The sequence below is a fragment of the Pelodiscus sinensis genome, chromosome 10 (assembly GCF_049634645.1).
Source record: "Pelodiscus sinensis isolate JC-2024 chromosome 10, ASM4963464v1, whole genome shotgun sequence".
Classification (NCBI taxonomy): domain Eukaryota; kingdom Metazoa; phylum Chordata; order Testudines; family Trionychidae; genus Pelodiscus; species Pelodiscus sinensis.
This window is the reverse complement of record NC_134720.1, coordinates 28,629,733-28,652,335: the sequence shown is the minus strand read 5'-3', so window position 1 is coordinate 28,652,335 and position 22,603 is coordinate 28,629,733. Positions and strand designations below refer to the sequence as shown.

Sequence of the window (22,603 nt, the reverse complement as noted above, 5' to 3'; positions counted from 1 at the left end):
CTGGGGCTGTCACCCCTGGCCAGACTTCTAACCTGGCACCACTGCCCTGGAAGGGCAGCCAGCACCAGCCAGCTTCTGAGTCCCAACCACGCTGCCACTGACTGCACTGCGGCTGTCATCCCTGCCCAGTCGGACTCCTGGCCCCGGCACTATCATCCCCGCAGGAGTCCCAGGCGCAAGTCCTCTTTTGTCCTACTCCTGGACATCAGGGCTCTCTGGCCAAGGAATATCCATGGCCCTTCTGGACCACAGTTGTTGCCGGACCAGAGAGTCCCAGTTTTTAGTGGTTGAACCTGTAAATTGTTTGTGGGCATTTTTCACTATATTTGAGAAAGGGCTGAAAGTCAAACTTCAAACAGAAAATGCCACTGACAGATAAAATTCTTGCTCATATACACAATCTTGCATACTGTATTTTTACTGGCAATGTAGCCGTTCAATACTCACCGCTGACAGCTGGCTCCACGTTGATCTCAGGGGCTTATACTGAATAACTATCCTTTCATCCAATTTTTGTTCTTTGGACTCAGATTCTTCATCAGAATCTATGTCCAGAGCCTTTTCTTTGTAGTTCTGATACAATACCGCATTTTCTATCATGTAAAAAAAAGTACCATTAAATGCTGGAAAGCCATGCTTATTTGTGAAAGTTATTTATTTTCAAAAAGTTATAAGTAGCATTTAAACAATGAAATAAAGCAAACTGTAGATGCTACTCACAGATAGCATAAACAAAGACAAAGATAGTGTGTTATTTACAATGGGCAGTGCACAGTAACAATGGATCATTGTACCACCATTAATTCAGTCAGTAGGCATCTTTAAAAACAGATGTGTCCTTTGTTAAAGAAACGCAGAGAACAGCTTTATTCTCCCCAAATTTGTTGTGCAATGTGTCATAATTATCTCATTTAAAAAAAAATATCAGTACAGTAAGGTCACTAAAAACGATTATCACATGCACACATAGTAAAAGGTATAACAAACCTAATGCCCGAGGCAATTTTTACACTATAAAGGCTTTAAAAAAAATCATCTTCATGTTTCATTGGGGAAGGTGGAAAAATAAATCCAAATTTTTACTTCAGAATTTTAAAACCAGCACTGATCGAGACAGAACCTGTGGGGCATATCCAAGTGCCTTCTTCCAAGACTTGCTAAATATGGGGCCTGCACACTTCCATATGTACTCAAGATTATTTTCTCAGTGCTTCAATGTTACAAATGTAACAAAAGCACGTGGGGAAGAAGCTTAAACATGGAGACTAGCTTTTTCTAGTGCTCCTGCTCTTTTCCCAAATACAGGCAGTCCCCGGGTTACATGGATCCGACTTACATCGGATCCCTACTTACAAACGGTGTGAGGCAACTAGCTGCTTCCCCCCAGCAGACCAGGGAGATGTGAAGCTAGCGCCGCCCTCCCCCCCCCCCAGCAGACCAGGGAGACGCGGAGCGGTTTATCTCAGCAGACACCTCAGCGTGAGAATAAAGGACTGAGGGAAGTGAGGTGTGGGAGAATAAAACTGAGCTCTGGAGAAATGTTTAGCTAGAGTTTCCCCTACAATATGTACCAGTTCCAACTTACATACAAATTCAACTTAAGAACAAACCTACAGTCCCTATCTTGTACATAATCCGGGGACTGCCTGTACAGTAAACTTCCAATAATCCGGCACCTTTAGGACCCAGGGGGTGCCAGATTATCAGATATGCCGGAGTACCGGAAGGGGGGCTGTGAGGGGTCTGGGGTGGGGTTGGCGGAGAACTGCGCAGCGTAAGTGAGAACTGCGCAGCGTGGGTGAAACTGACCTTTCAGCTGACTTGGGGAAGCCGACGGCAGAGCAGCTGGGATGCTGCCAGGTTGGTCCCGCAGCGCTGCTCAGGTGAGGGGTGGCGCTGCGGGACCAACTCGGCAGCACCCGAGCTGCTCTGCCCCCGGCTTCCCCAAGTCAGCCACCGCTAAAACTGACCAGCAGCGGACTTGGGGAAGCTGGGGGCAGAGCAGCTCCAACTGTCCAGCTGGGCGGAGCACTTCCGGGTTCCAGGTGGTGCTGGACTATCGGGCGTGCCGGACCACAGGATGCCGGACAATTGGAGTTTTACTGTATATTAAGCATAAGCACATGGGGAAAGAGGGAACTCAAAATACAGGAACAAAGCTAAGAATAAAAAAACATTTCATAGGAGAAAGGCTGATATAATACTTGAAAGATGGGACAGGTGTTTTGGACAATACTATTTAATCTGGGGGACTTGTGCATCACTGTGCAATGCAGAATTTTGCAGAAATTAATTCACCACTGTGCACAGAATTGTTTTTCTCTCAGAGAAATGGGCTGCAGTGCTGCTGGGTGCCCCTGTGCCCAGAAAAACCAAGCTCAAATACAGAAGACACTGCCTGAGAGAGGAGGAATACAGCTACAGTTCCCAGCACACCCGGAGGGAAGGAGAGGGTAGCACGCAGGAAACTCCATGCAAGCCTAGGACAGAGCATCAGGGTCTGGGAGAGAAGAAGGGTGAGTGCCTGGGCTTGGGAAGACCACACTAGGCTTTTGAAGGGAAGAGGACAGGTTTCTGAGCAAGGAGGGGCCTGCAAGGGGGGGGGCTGCCCCCCACTATTTGACCTCTGAGGGGGCAGGGGGAAGGGAACAGAGAAACAGGAAGTGGGTTGTCATAGGGGTTTCTTTAAGTCTCTGCTCTTCTCTCTGAAAGAATTTGTGCCTGTTATTACAGACATATTTGCTGACATATTTGGAAATACATTACAAAATATATTTTAAACTGGGGTGATTATGTAGTGTTATTTTGACAAATACAATTTGCAGAATTTGGCCAAATTTTAAAATATTGTGCACAGACTGTTTTATTTTTTGACACAGAAGCTCCTGGGAGTATTTATTTGTAGGGAGGAAAGTGAAAGAGATTGAGCTCCTTAGCTAGTTCTTAAGAAGCTGTTAAATTCTTATGTCAAACTGTTTGATCAGATTTGCTTTAGTTGCTATGTCCATCAATACTGTACTTCTGCTGAAGGGCTGCACATAAAGGCTAGAGATTATAAGGCGTGTACATACAACACAGAATAATCAACACATAATATAACTGCATATGGTGTGGTGTAATAGTGGATCTCTGCCAAAAAAAACTCTAAAACCTTGCCCAAAGAGCTTACAATCCACAGGACTGCAGCAAGATCACAGAGTGGGGCAGGCTCATTATAGCCAGCAGGCCCCAACGAACGTGAGAGAGTGTTATAAACTTTTCAGTTATGGAACCTTGAAATGCAGTAACTGAACCCTGAGTGCCATTATACAGAGTAAAGAGTAAGACGTAATCAATGGAGGCAAAAGGAGCAGTCAGCAGAGAACCTTGGACATAGAATCAGGAGAGACTAAGGAAGTTTTGCAGGAGATGAGGGTAGTGTTATTTGTGGCCATGGGAAACTAAGAAAAGAAAGAGACAAAGCAGTGGTAAAGGAAGATGATCATAGCAACCAGGTTTTGAAAGGCCTGGGAAGAGAGATGAAAGATTGGCATGCAAAGAGTGCACCAATTACCATAATCAGGAAAGATAACACAAGTATGGATTGTTTCTTTTACAACCAAAGAGGAGGGGACCCAGGCAATTCATCAAAAATCAGGGTGAGAGGAGCAGAAATGGGTGGAGACAAAGATGACATTTAGACTTTACAAGCTTATGGGTCAGAATGGAAACATGAGAAAGAAAGGATTATGTTAGACTGCAGGGATAATTTTAATAAGCATTGATGAGAGCTGGTTTGTATCTAAGCTCCAGAGAATGGTACCTTTCCCCCTTGATTCGGCAATCTGATCTACATAGGTCAATCCTGACACTCACATAGACCCCAATGAAGACAAAAAGCTATGTAAGTAGTTTGACCACTGACATTAGTTTGCAGGAATTGGACTTATTTTATGAAAATCCCACAGTGTTTTTAAAGGAGCTGAATAATAGATATTTTATTTGTATATATTTGTACACCAGCCTCTCTCTATTCACAATTCAACAAACTGAATTTAACAGCAGTTGTATTTTTCTAAGTATTTCCAGCTGAAAACTGAAATCTAAAATCTCGAATTAGGTAATATACATTTCTATGTCAAAGCACTGTAGAATTTTATTTAAAAATATTCTCTTGAAGTGAGCTTCTCTTGACATTTATTTGGCCATTTGAAAGCTTGGATTCCTTTCCCTCCCCTCCCCCAAATGCATTCAAATAATAATAATTAAAAAAAACAGTCTCTACAAAAACCAGTGCTTACCTTCCCCATCAAACGTCCCTTGTCCTTTCAGTGTTTTCTTCTAGGATTTTTTTAAAGGAAAAAAAAAATAACACCACAAGTTCATTGACAACACAGATTATGCGTAAGTATTTTCTAAGGCACTGAGTGAATTATTCCTTAGTTTATAAACTTTTGACTGTTAGCAAATTATACACACAACCACTGTTTTACTAAACATGGGACATTACGGTTGCTATGGAATTTCTTCTAATTGTTTAGTCATTCATCACGCTGCATTTTTTCTACAGACTGCATAAAAGCCATGAAAATTATTTCATACTATAACTTTACAAGAATTCAATAAACCTTTTTTCAATGACTCTAGACTACCCTATACATTTACATTCTTTGCAAACTACAAAAAAATCATAAAGCACCATATCAGCTAATGTTTTAGATCATAAAAATCCTCAAACAAAATTAGTAAACTACATTTTACATGTTAATGTGCTAGTAATCTAACTGATCCAAAAAACCCCAAAACCCACCACTAGCAACAACAAAAAGTCATCTTTGTATAAAGACAGAGGGCAATATAATGCCATCCTATTTTAAGCAGAGCTCTTCAGCACTTTTGCTGGGGGAGGTCTGCAGGAAAAAACTAATGGAGTGATATGACCCACAATCTGACTTACTGAAACTGCTTGTGTATGTCATTTCTGTGAAACTACCCAACTCCTTCCCCTAAATTTTTAGTTTGCCTGGGAACTGTCATGCACTTGATAATTATTCTACTAGTTACAGCTATTATGCCTTGCCTGGAGTGCTTTACAACACAATTCCAAGTAACCCTGCAGAGCTTTTTTAAATCCATCAATTTATTAAAAGCATTCAGCGCTTGAACAGTAGAAAGCAAATGAAATACAAAAAGATGACAGCGATAAAATATTTTATGGCTTGAAAAGCGTGTTTACAATTTTTTAAAAAGGCTTTGTTGCATCATTATAATATGAATAATTTAGCCAGAGAAAATCTAACAACACTATTGTTCAATAAATATTAAACTTGAGGACTGAAATAAGACATTCTGTTTTTAAGGGAACATCCAAGGCTGTTTCAAGATACTTGAAAAGTATATTTTGAAAAGGACTGTCAGTTTAAAAAGCTCACTTGTACCTGAGATTTTTTTTTATAAACATACTGTTTCAATTATAGTAACCTTACATATTATCTGAAAGAGATGGCAGGGAGGTAGTTGGACTACTTTTTTTTTTTTTTTACTTTTATATTTACTTTGTTTTAGGCAACACTTTGTGAAGTTGGTTTCATTGTATCCCCTATTCAAACACATACGGGGTGTGATTTGCATTCATACTTAGAAATGTTTAACAAAAACTAAATTGTCAGGAGGATTCACTGACAAATGTGCAATATGAAGTTACCTTTAACATGTTATTTAAAAGTACTGTTTTCATTAAAGCAAAATTGAAGAAATTGTAAGTGATCATTAATACTTATCAAACACCACAAAGAAGTTTCTAATAGTAAATAAAGAACTCAGAAACATAAAAGCATTAATGGAAAATACTTGAACTGCAATTTACTAACCTTTAAAGTAGCCAGCACCAATAAAAAGAAAGTAAGTTTCATCTACCAATTTACTCACCTTCATTCTTCCCAAACTAGAAAATTTTTCCTTGTCCTCCATCACAGCTTTGAGTATTGGCTGGGACATTCTATTTTTTTTCTTAAAATCTGTAGAACTGTCAAAGTCAATGCCACTCACTACTGCTCTTCGATAGGAAGTAGACCGCAATCCTCTTCGCAATGCCCGTGGACTGCCTGGGTCACCTTCTGCCTCTTCATCACCATCAGTTATCAAAGGCACATTAAGCATCTCCAACATGCTACGGACCTTGAGGACCCTTTTGTTCTGCTCCACATTTTGATTGCCTGTTTTGTTTGTCAGTTTTACCTCAGAAGCCAAACTCCTAGGAATGATCTGTTGTTTCCCCACTTTAAGGGCAGCAGGACTGTTTGTACTCAGAACTATTGACTGTTTTTCTGAGAGCTGGTTCTGATTGGATGTCAGTCTGTGGAGAGTTAAATGGGGCTGTGAGGGAGCTGTCAGGGAAACCAATGAGGGACTCATCAATGCCTTCTCTGGGTTTTTAGAAAACTGGTCAGAGTGTAACGGCAAAACAGCCATTGTGTTGTTATTCGGCAAAGGCATATTTCCAGGAAAGGACTCAGGAGTTGACAGAAAAGCAATCTGTTTATGATCTGGGATAAGTGCGGACTGACTAGAAATCGGCACTGAATTAAGCAATGTGTCATCCACTGAGGTTACTGTATCACCACCTGTAAAGCACACTAAGTTATCTGAACACAACTGCAGAGCCTGAGACAACCGATTTGAAGAAAGTTGGGGGGTTAATGCTTTATACTCCGGAGACCCTATTTTTCCATTTGGCACAAATTCCATATTGGATTGACAGGAGGAGGGGCTCCTAGGGATTAATCTGTGGTCTGGAGGAGTAACTATCCTTTCAGCAGGCTGAGTCACAGTGAATGTTTCCCTCTCTTCCACAGGGAAATCTGTGATGAGGACCCCATTAGGGCTCTGGTAAGACTGGGGTCTAGGTTTGCTCTTAATATGTAGCTCGGGGGTGGACCTCCTTCTCCACCGTGGCGTTATGTTGTTATTAGACAAATCCACTTCACTCTCCCCGTCCATAGCAAGTCCCTTAGGCTCACCAGCAGCACAAACAGGGAGCAGCAAATCCAGCCAAGGCTCAGTCCCCGCACGCTCTCCTTTTGCTAGGAAGAAACCAGCAGTGAGCACAACCAGGGCATTCCGCGCGCGCCCTCCCCCTCCGCACAGCAGTCCCAATGGGCTACAGATGGAAAGTCCTTGGGCGGGCCACACACACACACGCCGCGGCGGGACAAGTTTTCAGAGCAGCTGGGAGAAGACCAAAGGTCTCGCAGCAGCAGCAGCTAAAGCTCCACCTCCCCCCCGCCCCGCAGGAGAACTTTAGAGCCGACCCCGGCTGGTGCAAACCCGCCCCACCTGCTGGGAGCCCCACGGCCGGGAGAGGGGGCTGCCCCGAACAAGCCCCCCCGGGCGAACTTTGCAATCCCCGCGCCTGCCCGGCAAGCCCAGCCCCCGGCACGGCCGCGGGTCACTCACCGCATCTCCGCCAGCGGCTGTACGAGGAACGCGCCTCTCGCCTGGGGGAGGGAGTGACCGATCAGATCCCACCTGCCGCTCGCAGCCGCCTCTGCCAGGGACTGGGGCGCACAAGCAGCGCGCAGCCCCCACCGCGCCCCGGTCAGCGGGATCCCCACCCACCCACGCAGCCTTCAACCTGGGCCGGCCCCGCCCCGCCCGCCGGGAGCCAGGCACCTCCCCTGCAGCCCGGAGCCGGCCGGAGCCAGGCCGCCTCCTTGCGGGCACCCGGAGAAGCCACCGCGCTCCCTTCCCCAACTCCCCTGGCGCTTGGGGTAGCGAGCGAACGATTCCCCCGGGCGGGTGGCTGCGGGCCCCGGGCCCCTCCGCTTGGGTCCCCCTGGCTCTACCGCCTCATCTGAACGCCTTCTGCCCGCGGGGGCTGGGTGGGACCAGGCCGCCCCGCAGCCGGGCTGTGTTCCTACCCCAGGCCTCTCGGGGAAGTTTGGAGCCAGAGGAGAGGGCCGGTCACCAGCGCTGCTGCTTGTAGTTAAAAGTGAGTTTGTAGCGAGGCAGCCCTCGGACCCAGCGGAGACAACCCGATAGTCCCAGGGCAGCGGGAGTTAGGGCCACGCTGTTCCGTAGGCACCAAGCAGAGAGAAGACAATAGGCCCCTGGACGCCCGTGGGAGCTGTACTCACAGTGCAGCTGCAATGGGCCCCGACTGCTCTGCCCTAGCCACTTAGGCTGGTAGAACAACATTGCTCAGGCGTGTGAAAAACCCACACCCCGCGCAACAATGATACTGACCTTCGGCCTGGTGTAGACACTGCTATGCCAACAGTAGGGCTCCTCCCAGCAACACAGCTACTGCCTCTCCAGACGTGGGTTCATTACACCAGCCAGAGCAGTAGCCTCTTCCTGGAAGTGCTACAGCAACCTCAGTGCAGCTTCAGTATTTACATGTAGACCAGCCCTAAGTCTAGACAGGAATAGGGGCCCCAGAACCCCACTCACCTTTCAGAAGGTTTCTGAGCTTTGATTGCACAATGTTAGGTTGAGCCCTGAAACCAAACAACATTCATTTCAGGTGGACTTTGGGGGAATTCATTTAAACCTGGAAAAATAAGAGATTGTGCACCAAGATCTTGTTCCTGCTTCGGGAGTACTCTCATTGTGCCTCCACCCCAGTACTCTTTGAATTCACTGCTGCGGTCCATAAAGTTAATGGTTTGTATACATGCTTGCTGACTTAAGCACTAAATCTGAAAGAGAAAGTCACATCATGGAAGAACCGCTTCCCACTTTAGATCATCCTCAGTAGAGCTGAAAGTTGTACATGTGAACCAAGGGATGTTTTCAGTAGCCCTTTTACAACCCCATCAGACATTTTCCCCTCATTAAATGTAATATTAATTCAACCAAAAGTTGATAAGTGAAGTGATAGTGACAAAAAGTTACTAACTAATGGTTCTTCAGCAGTCTGAATAAGATGAGTTTTGAGGCCTAAGCCAGGTTACCAATATATAAGTTCCCCCACCTTAGCTCTGTAGTGCCTGAACATTCCAAGAGGCGATGGATTGAGTGTATATTGTCAATGAAATACCATCTCACACTGAAAGGCAATTCCTCTCTTGTTCAGAGAGGAGACAAAGTAAGGGTCACTGCCATTCAGTAAACTAAATTGCTGGACAGCGGTACTGTCTCAAGTGGTGTCCTCCTGTTTATATTCCATGGGGGTGGCCACTAGGCAAAACTGAAGTTGGCCAAAGATTTGCATAAACAAACACTTTCTTCTAGCAAACCCGCTCTTTCTCCTAGAGAGGGAATCCAAGTTGGCTAGCTCAGATTCTTCTGCTACATGCCAAAGGTTAGAACAAATCTGGGAAAAGGATAGAATGTTTTAGTAAGAAAATAAATACACAGGAATTCTACTGGCAGTTAATTCTTATGAATGACACAAGCTTGAAAAATTGTGGTTATAATGATTTTGCAACTTTTATATGGCTGTGGTACATAATGTACCTTCAAGGGAAATAAAAACAGAATATGTTTTTGTTTTTAAGGGGGAATGAACGCTCCTGCTTCACACATGTTCTTCATTGATTGTAAAGCCAGGTCTACACTAGACATGGAAGTTCAGTTTAAGGGAGTGGTTCCCAACCTTTTTGATACCAGCAAACCCATTCACAATCTTTTGATGGACTGTCAACATTTTATTTGCAGATTTGTACAATCATTATGCAAATAATGAATATGCAAATAAAATGTTGCCTGTCAACCAAAAGCCCTGGCCCCCAGAGCTCCCCAGTGCTAACCCCTAGAGCCCTCCATCACTACCCCAACGCCAGCCACTGACCCCAAAGTCTCCTGCACCCAACCCCCCAGTACCAGTCTCTGACCCTCAGAGCTCCCAGTGCCAGCCCTATACCCTTTAGAGCCTGCTACCACCAGACCCTCAGGGTACGTCTAGTCTACATGGCTCCGTCGACGGAGCCATGTAAAATAGTTTACTCGGCATAGTCAATGAAGCGGGGATTTAAATAATCCCTGCTTCATTAATATAAAAATGGCCGCCGTGCTGTGCCGTCGATCATCTGATCCGGCACAGCGCAGCAGTCTAGACATGGCGTGGTTGACAAGGGAAACCTTTGTCGACCCCTCCGGTATGCCTCGTGAAATGAGGTTTAATGGAGCAGTCGAAAAAGGCTTCCCTTGTCGACTGCGCTGCGCCTAGACTGTCGCGCTGTGCCGGATCAGCTGATCGACGGCACAGCGCAGTGGCCGTTTTTATATTAATGTAGCAGGGATTATTTAAATCCCCGCTTTATTGACTATGCCGAGTAAACTATTTTACATGGCTCCGTCGACGGAGCCATGCAGTCTAGACGTACCCTCAGTGCCAGCCTCCTATTTTCAGAGCCCCACTGCATCCAACTCCTCCAGCATCCCCCCATGCCTGCCCCTAGTCCGCAATATTAGCCCCATTCCCAGAGCCCCCCAGTGCCAACCCTGTCTCTATAGTCCCCCCACTACTAGCCCCCCTCCATCTCTTAGAGCCCCCCACCCTCAGAGCCTCCCTGGCTTAAGGTACACAATTTTGTGTAGCTGGAATTGGTTTACCTTAAACTAAGCTTGGTGCTGTCCTCACTGCAAGAGGCCAACAGGAGCAAATGCTGCCATCAGCTTCCCTTACTCCTCTAGTGCGTGAGGGGTACAGGTGTTGGCCAGAACTGCTCTCAGCATTTGATCTATGGGTCTATACTAGACTCTCTAAATCTAATGCCAGAATGTTGATCTCCAACATGGCAGGGAAAGACGTGCCCTAAAAGACTCCTCTCCTTTGTGCCACAATACCATGATTCAAGTGCTCCTATAATGCAGACTTAAACACAAGAACATTGAAAGTTGCACCTGTGGTGAATCTCTCTCTCTTATTTTAGAATTGACAATTGTGCCCTTATTCTCTAGGGTCTACACCATTTGTTCAGCTCATGGGATCAGAACATCCCCATGGATGGATGCTCTCTTATGGCTGGACTGGCTTTTTTGCAATCCAGTTTGAGTAATATTCTCAAGGCAGGGAAATAAGCTCTAGCCCTTTTCCAGATGCAGTTTACTACCACTCAGGCTATGTCTAGACTACACTGATCTATTGGAAAACTGCAATTTGCGTACCCTTTTCTGATATTTTTTTCAGAAGAGGCTACACTGGGCCAAATTTTGGAAAAGCCTCCTCTTTCAGAAGAGTCCTTCTTCCTTGTGGAAGGAGGAAGACAGGGCTTCCAAAAGAGCACGCCTGCTCTTCCTCAGAAAAAAGCAGAAGAGCAAATGGGTTCCCTGGACGCGGTGGAGTTTTTCCGGGATACCTCAGGTATCCCAGAAAAACCCCATAGTGTAGACGTAGCCTCAGTGAGCTTAGCTATGCTGGGTCAGTTCAGAAGTTGCAGGGTGTTCCCTGTGCAAAGAATGATTCTGAAGCAGGTTAAGCTAGACAAGTGGAGCTTTATTAATCCCTTTGGCCTGTTTTCTCCATGCAACAGAGTGGCTTCCAGCTTAACTTTCTGGACTTTACAGTATTTCTGGAGAAGGGCTGGGACAAGTACCCTATGCCCTGGGCCCTACCACTACTCCACTCTCTCCTGGCTCTACCCCACCCAACCTCTTCCCCTGACCCCTAAGCAGTGGTGGGGCAAGCAAGGCAATGTGACCCCAGCTCACTTAGCTCTCCTGGCCACATTGCTCTGCTTCCTGTGGGTGAGTACAGGGCAGTCCCGCCCCTCTCCCAAGTGATGCGGCCGGAGATGCACAGCGAGCTGGGGCCATTGCTTCGTTTGCCCTGCCATTGCTGGTGCATGCAAGGGGTGAATCCTAGACCCCTTTTCCCCTCTAGTTTCTCTGCCAACTGGTGATCGGCTCCTTGCCCCTCCCACCATGGCGTTTGGAGAATATGACCCCCTCACCTATGGTCTCCTTAGATGTATGGAAATTTCCATCCTGAACTTCTGAGTCTGGGGAGATACCAAGTCAGATCTGAACTTCATAGCTCCACTTCTGCCTCAGTATAATAGATCTCAACTGAAATACTAGAGCAGAAATCTCTTGAATAGTGAGGAAGTATGAATCCAGACCTTCACTATTTGGTTCAGGACCCTCTCCAGACTGGAGCTTCATTTTCAAAAACAAAAACCCCAACACAACTGCAACATGTGAGCTTGATTTTGCTACATATTTTAACTTAAAAACAATAATACAAGAAAAGCTTTGATATAGAGGCTTGAGCCTACAGCCAATCTAGTCTACAACATGCAATAGTAATACAATATAGCAAATGCTTTGCAAAGTGGAGATCTGCCACCTAGCAACCATTTGGAAGTGTTTTTTTCAGCAGCCTGAGACAAACTACACAGAGATTTTAAAGAAGAAAGCATGAGGGCTGGGGGGGGCCTGCAAGTCTACTCTATGCATCAGTGACACAGAGAATTGTTGAATGAGTGATTAGGACTTCATTCTCAGGGGAAAAACATGCAGATTAGAGAGCTATTTAACTCGGACTCTGTTGGTGACAGGGATAAGGGAAGTTCATTTGGGGAAAAATGAGTTTACATTATAAAAGGAAGGATCTTGTTTGGTAGAGGCTTTGGGCCCTGCAGATGTCATTTCTGTGTAAGGATGATCATGTTTGTTCTGAGACGGAAATTTACTTGATGCAAAATTATTATTGGAGATTTGGTTACTTGGGGCATGTCTACAGTGCACACTTCTTTCGGAATAAGCTATTCCGGACGGTATCTTCTGGAACAGCGTATTTCGAAATAGTGCATCTACACACAGAAATGAAGCAAAATAGCGATTTGCTATTTTGAAATAGAGCATTCGCACTGATTGAAGGCTCTCTCTCATTTAAAGCAACCTGGAACCAGTTCAGGCACTGTATTAGGTAAGCAGTTGCTTCCTGGATCTGCTGCTTGAGGCTGAGACATGCTATGGAGCCAGAGCTGCCTCTGGGCATGTGATGGCCCCTGACTAACATGCTGCAGTTTCTGCAGGCTGCCCTCCAGGCCCTGCAGGAACATGACCTCACGCTGCTTGAGGAGACCCTCAGAATGTGTGTGGGAGTGCAGCTCTTTCAGCCGCATCTCACTGTGGAGCACCGCTTCTGGGGGCTGGACACCAGTTCTGACTGGTGGGACTGGTTTGTCATGGAGCGGTCGGATGACCAGCAGTGGCTCCAGAACTTCCACATGAAGAAGGAGACATTCCTGGAGCTGCATAACTGGCTCGCCCCTGCCCTCACACGATGGGACACAGATGCGACCCGCCATCCCCCTGAAAAAGAGGGTCACCACCAAGCTATGGAAACTCACCACGCCGGACAGTTACCGATCCATCGGGAACCAGTTCGGTGTGGGGAAGTCAACCATCGGAGCCCTCATCATGCAGATATGGCGCTCTCGGACTGAAGTCCCCCGGGGGAGGTACTGGAAAGGGGAACCCTAGGGAAAGGGGGGGTTGGGTTAGGTTAGGTGGGGTGGAGGTGGCAGGGGGAAGCCCCATCCCGAGGTGGTTCTTCAGTCCCGCCCTCACACTGACCTTCAGGGGGAGGTAGGCTTAATAGGGGGTGGCTCCTGGGTTGTTTATGGGTGGGAGGGCTCAGGGACCTCCTAAGGCTCTGCCCCCCACCCCTTTGATTCTCTGTTTTGTTTGTCTCTTCCTGCAGGTGGTGAGAACCATCAACACCATCCTGCTGCACAGGGTCATCCACCTGGGCGACATGGAGAAGAGCCAAGCACATCTACAAAGAAAGATAAAGCCTAAACACATGAAATATACTCTATAAGGAAGCCAAGAAACATACAAATAAAAATGAAACAAAAAAGTATACCTCTCAACAGTAAGACAGAACTCCACACAATCATATGAAAAAACATATGCTTCTCTCTCTCAAGAACAAGGATAGAGGGAAATGCCATAGCCATAAGTGCGGGAAAACACAATAAATTAACTTCAAAGATTTTAATCTCTACTAACTGCAGAATACAAGGGAAAACACACATCCCCAAATTAAATTAAAATAGGACCAGGTAGTTATCAGTTATTTTTTCATAGCAGATGAATGTGCATGTTAATAGTAGATAGCCAGGATTTCTTTTGAATGATCATTAGAAAGTTTATTTTGTATACAGTTAATTTGTGTCACCATCAAATCTAACTTATCGTGCTACATTGTTAAGCAGTTTGGTATTGCTCCAGGCACATTACCGAAGTAAACGGTGTTCCTAAATCTACCATAATTAATACTTGCAGTAGCCATATGCTACCAGATTGTCTGATTACATAGGTCTTTAATTCCGATGTAATAAATAATTGAGTTTTTATAGCCATCTCCACACACACTGCACTTTAGACATTGTACAACAGAATACAAATTTATAAAAAAATATTAAAAATATAAACCCTAAATAAATGTGGTCTTCAAATGTTTAATGAGGGAAGAAATAGATATATTGCAAATAAAGGTTGTTATAAAACAACTTAGAAGGGCGTTTTTCTAGAGACAATGAAATGAGAAAGTTCAAAGGAGTGTGTGTAAAACATTGTACACAACTGAATTTACAAGTGCCCCTGGGAACAGCATCGTTACTGCCTCCATCACCTACAGCTGACACTTTTGCTTTCTGTAAAAGATGAAACTTTTAACTTTTAGGTGCCCCTAGTGTGCTGGCACCTCTAGACATGTGCCTACTGTGCCTAATTGGAAATCCGGCCCTGACAGTGTAGGGACCCTGACAGCAAGAGTATAATTGTCTGACAAATTCAGATGTGAAGATGGAAGCCTGACCCAGCTTGTGATGTGTGAACTCAGGGCTCATCTAGACTACACCGAAGTAACGAAAGAAGATATGCAAATTCTGCAGGAATCTTCTTCTGATCTCACTTTCGAAAGTGAGATTGGAAAATCCGCTTTCAAAAGTGAGATTGGAAGAAGATATGCAAATTCCTATGGAATTTGCATATCCTCGTTTAGCATTTCGGCATAGTCTAAATGAGCCCTCAGATACCCATCAGTAAAATGACAAACGAGATGGGTTCAAAGGGAACCACAGTCAATTCTGTTAAGAGCTTTAAAAAGTGCAAGTACCAATTGAAATTCCATCCACCATTTTCTGGCCAATGTAAAAGAGTAAGAGTATAGCTACACTAGCCACCCTAGTTTGAACTCCTGCAATGAGGAGTAATGGTAGTTTGAATTGAGAGTGTTAATTTGAACTACCTAGCCCGTGCCGCGTGTAGCCGTGGGCAGGTAGTTCGAGCTACTGGGCATTTAAAAATGGCGGCGCCCGGGTACATGCAAATAAAGCCCGGGATATTTAAATCCCGGGTTTCATTTACAAGTTCGAATGATGTTAGCCACCCTAGTTCGAACTAGGGTGGCTAGTGTAACCATACCCTCAGAGTGTTCATGGGCACTCTGCAAGATACTGAGCATTTGGGCCCTGATCCAGCAAAGCACTTTTTCATTTTTAAGCATAGGAGTAGTCCCCTCTGACTTCAATGAGACTACCCATAACAAGAATCATTGGCTGGAGGTTTAAGCCAGACAAATTCAAATTAAAAATAAAGCACAATTATTTAACAATGCAAGATGTTATGTATTGAAATGAGCTGCTAAGCAAAGTGGTAGATTTTCCATCTCCTGAGGTCTTCTCCTTTCGGCAAGATATGCTTTAGTCCAACTCAGTTTTTTAGCTCAAAGCAGGGATAAACTAAGTGAAATTATACAGCCTGAGAGAGACATGAGATCAAACTAGATGAGCCAAGAGTCCCATATGGCCCCATAAGATTCTTCAGAATACTCTGGGAACCTCTTTGGACACAAAGAAAAATATACATGAAAATTGGCAGGAAAAACTACCTGGCATCAGATGCAAATTATTATTATTGCATGTAATCTATTTGGTAAATCCTATTTTGTTTATTATCCACATCTACCAGATGTTTCTAAATGAATTATGTTCTTTCAGATCAAGTCTGTATGAATGTGGTACCTAATTTAAACAGCATATGGACGTTGACGTTAATTGGTAACTTAATTATTGGCATTTTTTCTCTGTAGACTCTGTGTGATCCTTGAATCTATGCATGTGATTCAAGTTAAAACACGTTTAAGTGCTTTGCTGGACTGAAGCCATTGTGGTTTAGCACCTGGCAGGATCAGCCCCGTGAGATTGTGATAACTCAAACCAGTGAGCTGTTGTGTTACCACACTCTGAACAAGTGAAAATGATGGAACAATCTTACTGGGAGCCCTAGAGGAGGAAGTTAAAATAACTGAGAAGCATGGTCACAAGGGCATACTTTGGCTGTTATGAGTGCCTCACCAAAGAAATAACTACACCAAATCTTGATCTCAGTACTGATTTACAGAGAGCACAGCATCAAAGAGTCAAATATTTTGAAATATTATTTGATATTGCCAGGGAGCTTTGTAACAATTGTGATTGTTTGCTCCTGTATGAACTGAACAGCCATTTGATTATTTGTAAATGGAAATCCTAACAGAAGAAATCAGGGAGTTTAAAACTCTATATTTACTTATCCAAATGAAAGATAAATACTTTGGAATTCACGTTAATACCGGGACCACTATAAGAAAAAGATGGCATTGTTCTTTGGAGCCATCTTGAGTCTCAAAAATTAAATAAAATAATTTTGTCGAAGGAAGCTTCAAAAATACGAACATGCTGAGAGAACAGGAACCAGGGACTGCTGAGTTTTCCAGCTCTGGGCACTGGTTAGAAGGCAATTGAAACGGAGGGTGCTCAGCATCATACAGGATCTCTCTCAAACTGTGGTAGTAGCCAGAAAACTGAATGCATCAAATTGTCATCTTGTTGCTTGTCTTATCTGCCTCTCATGTGCCTCTTCTGAGCCATATCACGTGCAAATGTCTACTTTACTATTCAAAGAGATTTCTGTTACTCTTTGTGATCTTCAGTGATTACTTAGGCTACATCTACACTGGCGGCTTCTTGCGCAAGAAGAGCTGTTCTTGCGCAAAAAATTGCCAGGTGTCTACACTGCATGCGCGTTCTTGCACAAGTAAATTTACAGTCTAGTGTTGGAAAACAAGGCTTCTTCCAGTAGAGTTATTCTTCTGGAAGAGTCTACACTGGCATGAGCTCTTGCAAGAGAGCAATGTAGAGAGGCAACATGAATTTCTTGTGCAAAGCTGCTGCAGTGCTTGCTTTGGGTGCCCTGCTTTCTAGAACACCATCGCAGTTTGTTTTTTGGTTGATTTTTGTGCTTTAGAATCTTATTTTTGCCATGGAGAGGGGCTGCCTCTGGGCAGGCGATGGCCCCACACTGTCGTGCTTCAAGTTCTGCTGCATCTACATGAGACCACCATGATACTCATGCTAGGTCTCGATTCAGAACAAAGATGTGAGCCCCTGGGTCGGGCTGCAGCACCACTGCCCTTGCCACCGAACTTATTCCTGGAGTGGCGAGTTTGGAGGCTGGACACCAGTTCAGACTGGTGGGACCGTCTTGTTATTGAGCAGTGGAATGACCAGGCTTGGCTCCGAAACTTCCAAAAGTCCATGTTCCAGGATCTGTGTGCCTGGCTTTTCCCTGCCCTACAATGCCAGGACACCCACTTGCGGTCTGCCATCCCCCTGGAGAAGCGGGTCGCTATTGCCCTCCGGAAACTGGCCACCGCTCAGTGGGACACCAGTTTGGCATGGGGAGGTCTACTGTTGGGGCCATCTTGATGGCGGTAAGTAACTCTCAGGGGACAGCCAATGGGGGGGGTGGGGCGGAAAAGGGGGACCATCAGGAAAGGGCAGAGGGGATGGCGTGGGAGTGGTAGAAGCCCTTCTGGCCTCACCCTGCCCTGGTGCGGGGGGAGGTTTGCCTGAGGGGGGGAGGGCTCTTGGGGTCTTGGAGGGGAGGGGTGGGAGAGCACCCCTCTAATTTCCTGTTATGTGTGTTTCTATTTGTCCCTTTTTGCAGGTGGTGACGGCCATCAATTCGGAGCTGTTTCATAGGACTGTCTGCCTCGGAGACCTGGATACCATCGTGGCTGGATTTGTGGGACTAGGATTCCCAAATTGCAGTGGAGCACTTGAGGGGACTCACATCCCGATCCACGCACCACCCCATCGAACAGCCCAGTACATAAACAGGAAGGGCTACTTCTCCATAGTGCTGCAGGCCCTGGTCGACCACCGGGGATAGTTTACAGACATTTGTGTCAGGTGGTCAGGCCGGGCACATGATGCCCGCATCTTCCTCAACTCATACCTGTACCTCAGGCTGCAGGCAGGGACATTCTTTCCTCAGCACAGCTTTGCAGTTGAGGATGTGCAGATGCCTATGTGCATCATGGCTGACACAGTCTACCCCCTTACGCCCTGGGTCATGAAGCCATACACTGGACACCTGGACGTGAGCAGGGAATTATTTAACTCCCACCTAAACTGGGCTCGCTTGGAGGTGGAATGCGCCTTCGGGCATCTGAAGGGCAGGTTTAGGTGCCTGCTCACTCACCTGGACATGGGGGAATGCAACATCCCCAAGGTGATTGCTGCCTGTTGTGTGCTGCACTACCTGGTGGAGAGGAAAGGGTTAGGGTTAGCAGGAGGAGCAGGAACAGGGATAGGACCTTGGAAGGCCATTGCTTCCCTGATAGCAGAGCAAATAACAGTGCGCTGCTGGATGAACTCGTCCAGCAAGCAAGTGTGCTCTCTGCCTCTGCCTGCATCCTCTCGGAAAATGTGACCTGCATCCTTTGCAGGACCGAGATGTGCTGGCGCGTCAGTTCCAGATATGTGTGCCAGTGCCAGCGAATTCCATGCAGCCATCTGGGTGGTGGGACAGGTGTGGCTCGCCTCTCCTGGACGGCTTCTCCAGCTGTGGAGAACAAGAGGGAAAAGTAGTCGGTCATGCATGCTCACACTTTCACTGAGAGGGCATGCCCTCCTTCACAGCAGTTAGTGCCTGTCCTATGGACAGGGGCTGCTGATGTTCTCTCAGCAAGGCCTGGTGTGGTCTGGCCAACAGCCACAGCCACATTGGAGCCCAGAGGGTGTGCAGGCCAACATCCTGCACCCCCCCTCCCCCCCACACACACCATGGTCAAGCAGCACAGACAAGTGTCAAGCCACAGTTGCTTGGCCATCCCCAGGGCTTGGTCATCCCCAGGGTCCCCAACCCATGCCTGTACCTGGCATCACTGTCTGCAGGAGCAGCTGGTGCCTCACACCCACGAGTGGGTAGGATGGCCCTCCCTGCAGTCGGCCATGTGTGGTCCCCTCAGGCTGTGATCAGCATGATACATCACAGTACTGCACCATCCCCTTTGCTCCCGCCTCCCCTGTCTGGGTGTGTTGGACCTTCACAGCACTCACCTGATGTTCCCTCCCCCGTGTCCGAAGATGTCTGGGAGGCCTCCTGCGTCTGGGGGACCGGCTCTTGGGTGAAGGTCACTGTGCTCCTGGAGCTGCTGGTCCTCAGGGATGTCATCCTGGAGCTGCGGCCACTGCTGCACAGTTCTCTCCATCCCTGACTCCACAACCTTCTCCAGAGGCAGGGGTTCCCCTGCTCCCAGGATTTGGTCCAGGTCCTTGTAGTATGTACAGTAGTGTGCTGCTTCCCCAGACTGGGATCTGTGCTCATGGGCCCTGACATACCCCTGCCACAGTTCCTTCACCTTGGCTCGCACTTGGTCTAGTGTGCAGGGGTGTAACCCTTTTTTGGCTAGGCCATCTGCCATTCGGGCATAAAAGTCCACATTTCTCCTCCTGGACTGCAGGGCCTGCAGAGACTCCTCCTCAGACCAGAGCACCAACAGGGTTTGGATCTCGGGGCCAGACCATGATGGTGCCCACAGTTTGGTGCCCCTTGCTTATTCCTGGGATGTGTCCCTGGAAAGGCCAGGAAGGCCTCGAGGGGTTAGTGCCTGTGACATGACAGTAAGTGGGCTTACCAGGAACAGCTGAGTGGTCAGGGTCCTGTTTGGAGTTGGCTTGCTGCCACAATCCTTCTCCTGGGTGCTTGTGCCTTTAAAAAATGGCTACAGACAGGAACAATAGAGGTGAAAGGTCTGGCAAGGAGTGTCCACCAGGGCTTCTTCCTTTATTTTTGGAAAAAAAAGCTTCCCCATGTCTACACTCACCTTTTTTCAATAGATCTCTGTTGTAAAATGAGGTTTACTTGCCACTTTCTTTTGATTTATTGTTGACAGAACGCGGTGGCAGTCTAGACGCAAGTAAAGATTTTTCAAAACATTTCAAAAAATCCCTGTAGTCTAGACACATCTTTAGGGAACACATACCCTGCAAGTGAAGGTGCAATTGCACTGTGAATAGGTGTACCTGCACTAGCTTTAATCTAGCTTGCAGTGAAGTCATGGTGGTATAGAGTGTGACAAGCCAGGAATCCGAATATACAGGAGCTGCTTGAGGCCAGCTGTGGCAGCTGGCGCCCCAGGTGGAAGGCGCGATCGGCACCTCTGCCTGCACGGCCATCAATGGCCATGACATAATCATCGGGCGCCCCGTGATGTCATCATCTGGCGCCCAGGGCTCGCGGTGCACTAGGCGACTGCCTAGTCTGCCTAGGCTCATGGGCCGCCCCTGTGAATATATATCCATGGTCCCTGGTGGGCTTGTGCTGGGTCATCTAATCTGCACTGAAGCCTGTGCCACTATGTCTTCACTTATGTGGTTACCTGCACTAGCTAGATGAGAGTTAACATGGGTAGGTCTACCCAAACTACAGTTTCGCCTTCATTTGTGGTGCAGTCTGTGTGTGAAGTAATCTGCTTGGGAGCCTCAGCCCTTCAAAGCTGAAGTTTCCAAAACCAGACTCTTAGTTCTTAGAGCTAGCTTAGCTTTGGAAGAGCGAGCTTTGTTGACCGAACACATCCGTCTATTAATTTCTGCTATAACTCTAGGGCGAGATTCTCAGCTGGTTCAAATTGATGTAGTTCAGCTAAGTCAGTACAGCTACAGAGATTTACTCTAATTGAGCATATGATCTATAATATTTAGTCAATAGTATTACCTGTGTTCTGTTTTCCACATAATTATCCATATGCAGTAGGTGTGAAAGTACAGGCAAGGGTAAAATTGGTCCTGTATTTTGATTCAAGTCTTTATTCCATATGGTAGTGATAAGCAAAAAGGACACATTTTTATTTTTTATTTTTAAATGGAGACTGATATTGAAGAGCTGTTAAATTCTGAGCAAATTTGATTTGATTTTTAACATTATTTTACTAAACACTTCAAAATCAGGTGGCCCTCACACTCCCCCACCCCCAAAAGAGGAGTGTATATAGACAAGTATAAATTCCAGAATCTTTGATTAATTTGTCCCCATAAAATTATTCAGAATAAACTGGGAAACTTTTTAGATACAAAGAAAAATATACATGAAAATTGGCATAATAACTACCTGGCATCAGATGTAAATTATTATTATTATTGCATGTAATTTAGTTGGCAAATCCTTTTGTGTTTATTATCAACATTTACCAGATGTTTTTAAATGCAATATGCTCTGCCAGACCAAGTCTATATGTATGTACTTGATGCCTAAATTAAACAGCAGATGGATATTGACATGAATTGGTAACTTAATTATCTGCATTTTTTTTCTCTGTAGACTGACAGAAAGCATGTTTCTGAGGTGCTAGTTTTAATTTTGCATGAAATGTTTTGAGCTTCTGTAACTCTTGCCGTCTGTGCAGTTTATATATGTTCTATGTCAGGGCTACTCAACTTTGGAACCCCTGGGGACCATAATGATACTCACAGCACATGCCAAGAGCCACAACTTAAGTGTGGTTGCATATACATGCAAATATATATGCAAATATATGCAGATAGCTTCTTTCACACAGACGGGCATGAATACAAAGATTAAGCTTTAAGCTGTTGTGCTGGACCTAAATGTGGCCAGTGTGAGCCAGTCAGCACCTCTCAAGCTCTGCCCACAAGGCTAAGCAGCCAGTACTTCCCACAATGCCCCAGTGCTCCTGGCACCTCTTCCCTGGGGACTAGAAATGCCGACATCCTGTATCTGTCTGTTCCAACCAGCCCGTCCGCTTGCATCTTTCAATGCTCATCCTGCCTGGGAGACGCCTCGCTGCTGTGGAGTGTGTTCCCAGTGGAGGCCATGTTGAAAGGATCCCATCTGTGGGCTGTGTGGTGAGCACCCATAAACTGAAACTGTATTGAGGGCCACAAACAAACAGGCCGCATGTTGAGTAGCCCTGTTCTATGTGATGGTGTTTAGTTGGCTGCGCACATTCCACTACATTAGCCATAATAATGTAATAATACTCAGATATTTTAGGGCTACCAATTCTTCTGTCCAAGTGTATATAAGTGAAGCACATTTTCATGTGTCTTCTCCATCCTTATTTAAATGCAAAAGAGTGATGAATAATTAATGAATAATGTCTCAGATGAAAGGGACAATAGTAAAAATTCTGAACTAAAGATAGCGCCTCATTTTATGATAATACCTTAGCATCAATAAAAATCCTTATCTAAATCAAATACAAATTTACATGTAGTTACTTATAAGATTGTTAAAAAGACAAGAGACAGGACCTTGCTTTCTAGAAAAATATCTATAGGAGAGTAAAACACACTTGGAAAATTCTTTCAGATTCCAA

The 22,603-nt window shown here is 45.8% G+C and overlaps 1 protein-coding gene across 1 annotated transcript in view; it reads right to left on the bottom strand.

Annotated features, from left to right (window-relative positions):
* The window catches only part of ARHGEF26 (Rho guanine nucleotide exchange factor 26), a 114,789-nt gene extending 107,167 nt beyond the window's left edge, over positions 1-7,622 (bottom strand). Inside the window, exons 1-4 of the mRNA XM_075937745.1 lie at positions 7,435-7,622; positions 5,908-7,061; positions 4,281-4,320; positions 448-593 (exon numbers count right to left, since the gene is read on the bottom strand). Of these exons, the coding sequence (XP_075793860.1) occupies positions 448-593; positions 4,281-4,320; positions 5,908-6,978 (1,257 nt within the window). The 5' untranslated portion in view covers positions 6,979-7,061; positions 7,435-7,622. The remainder of the gene's footprint in view (positions 1-447; positions 594-4,280; positions 4,321-5,907; positions 7,062-7,434) is intronic.
* Between the last annotated feature and the right edge of the window lie 14,981 nt (positions 7,623-22,603).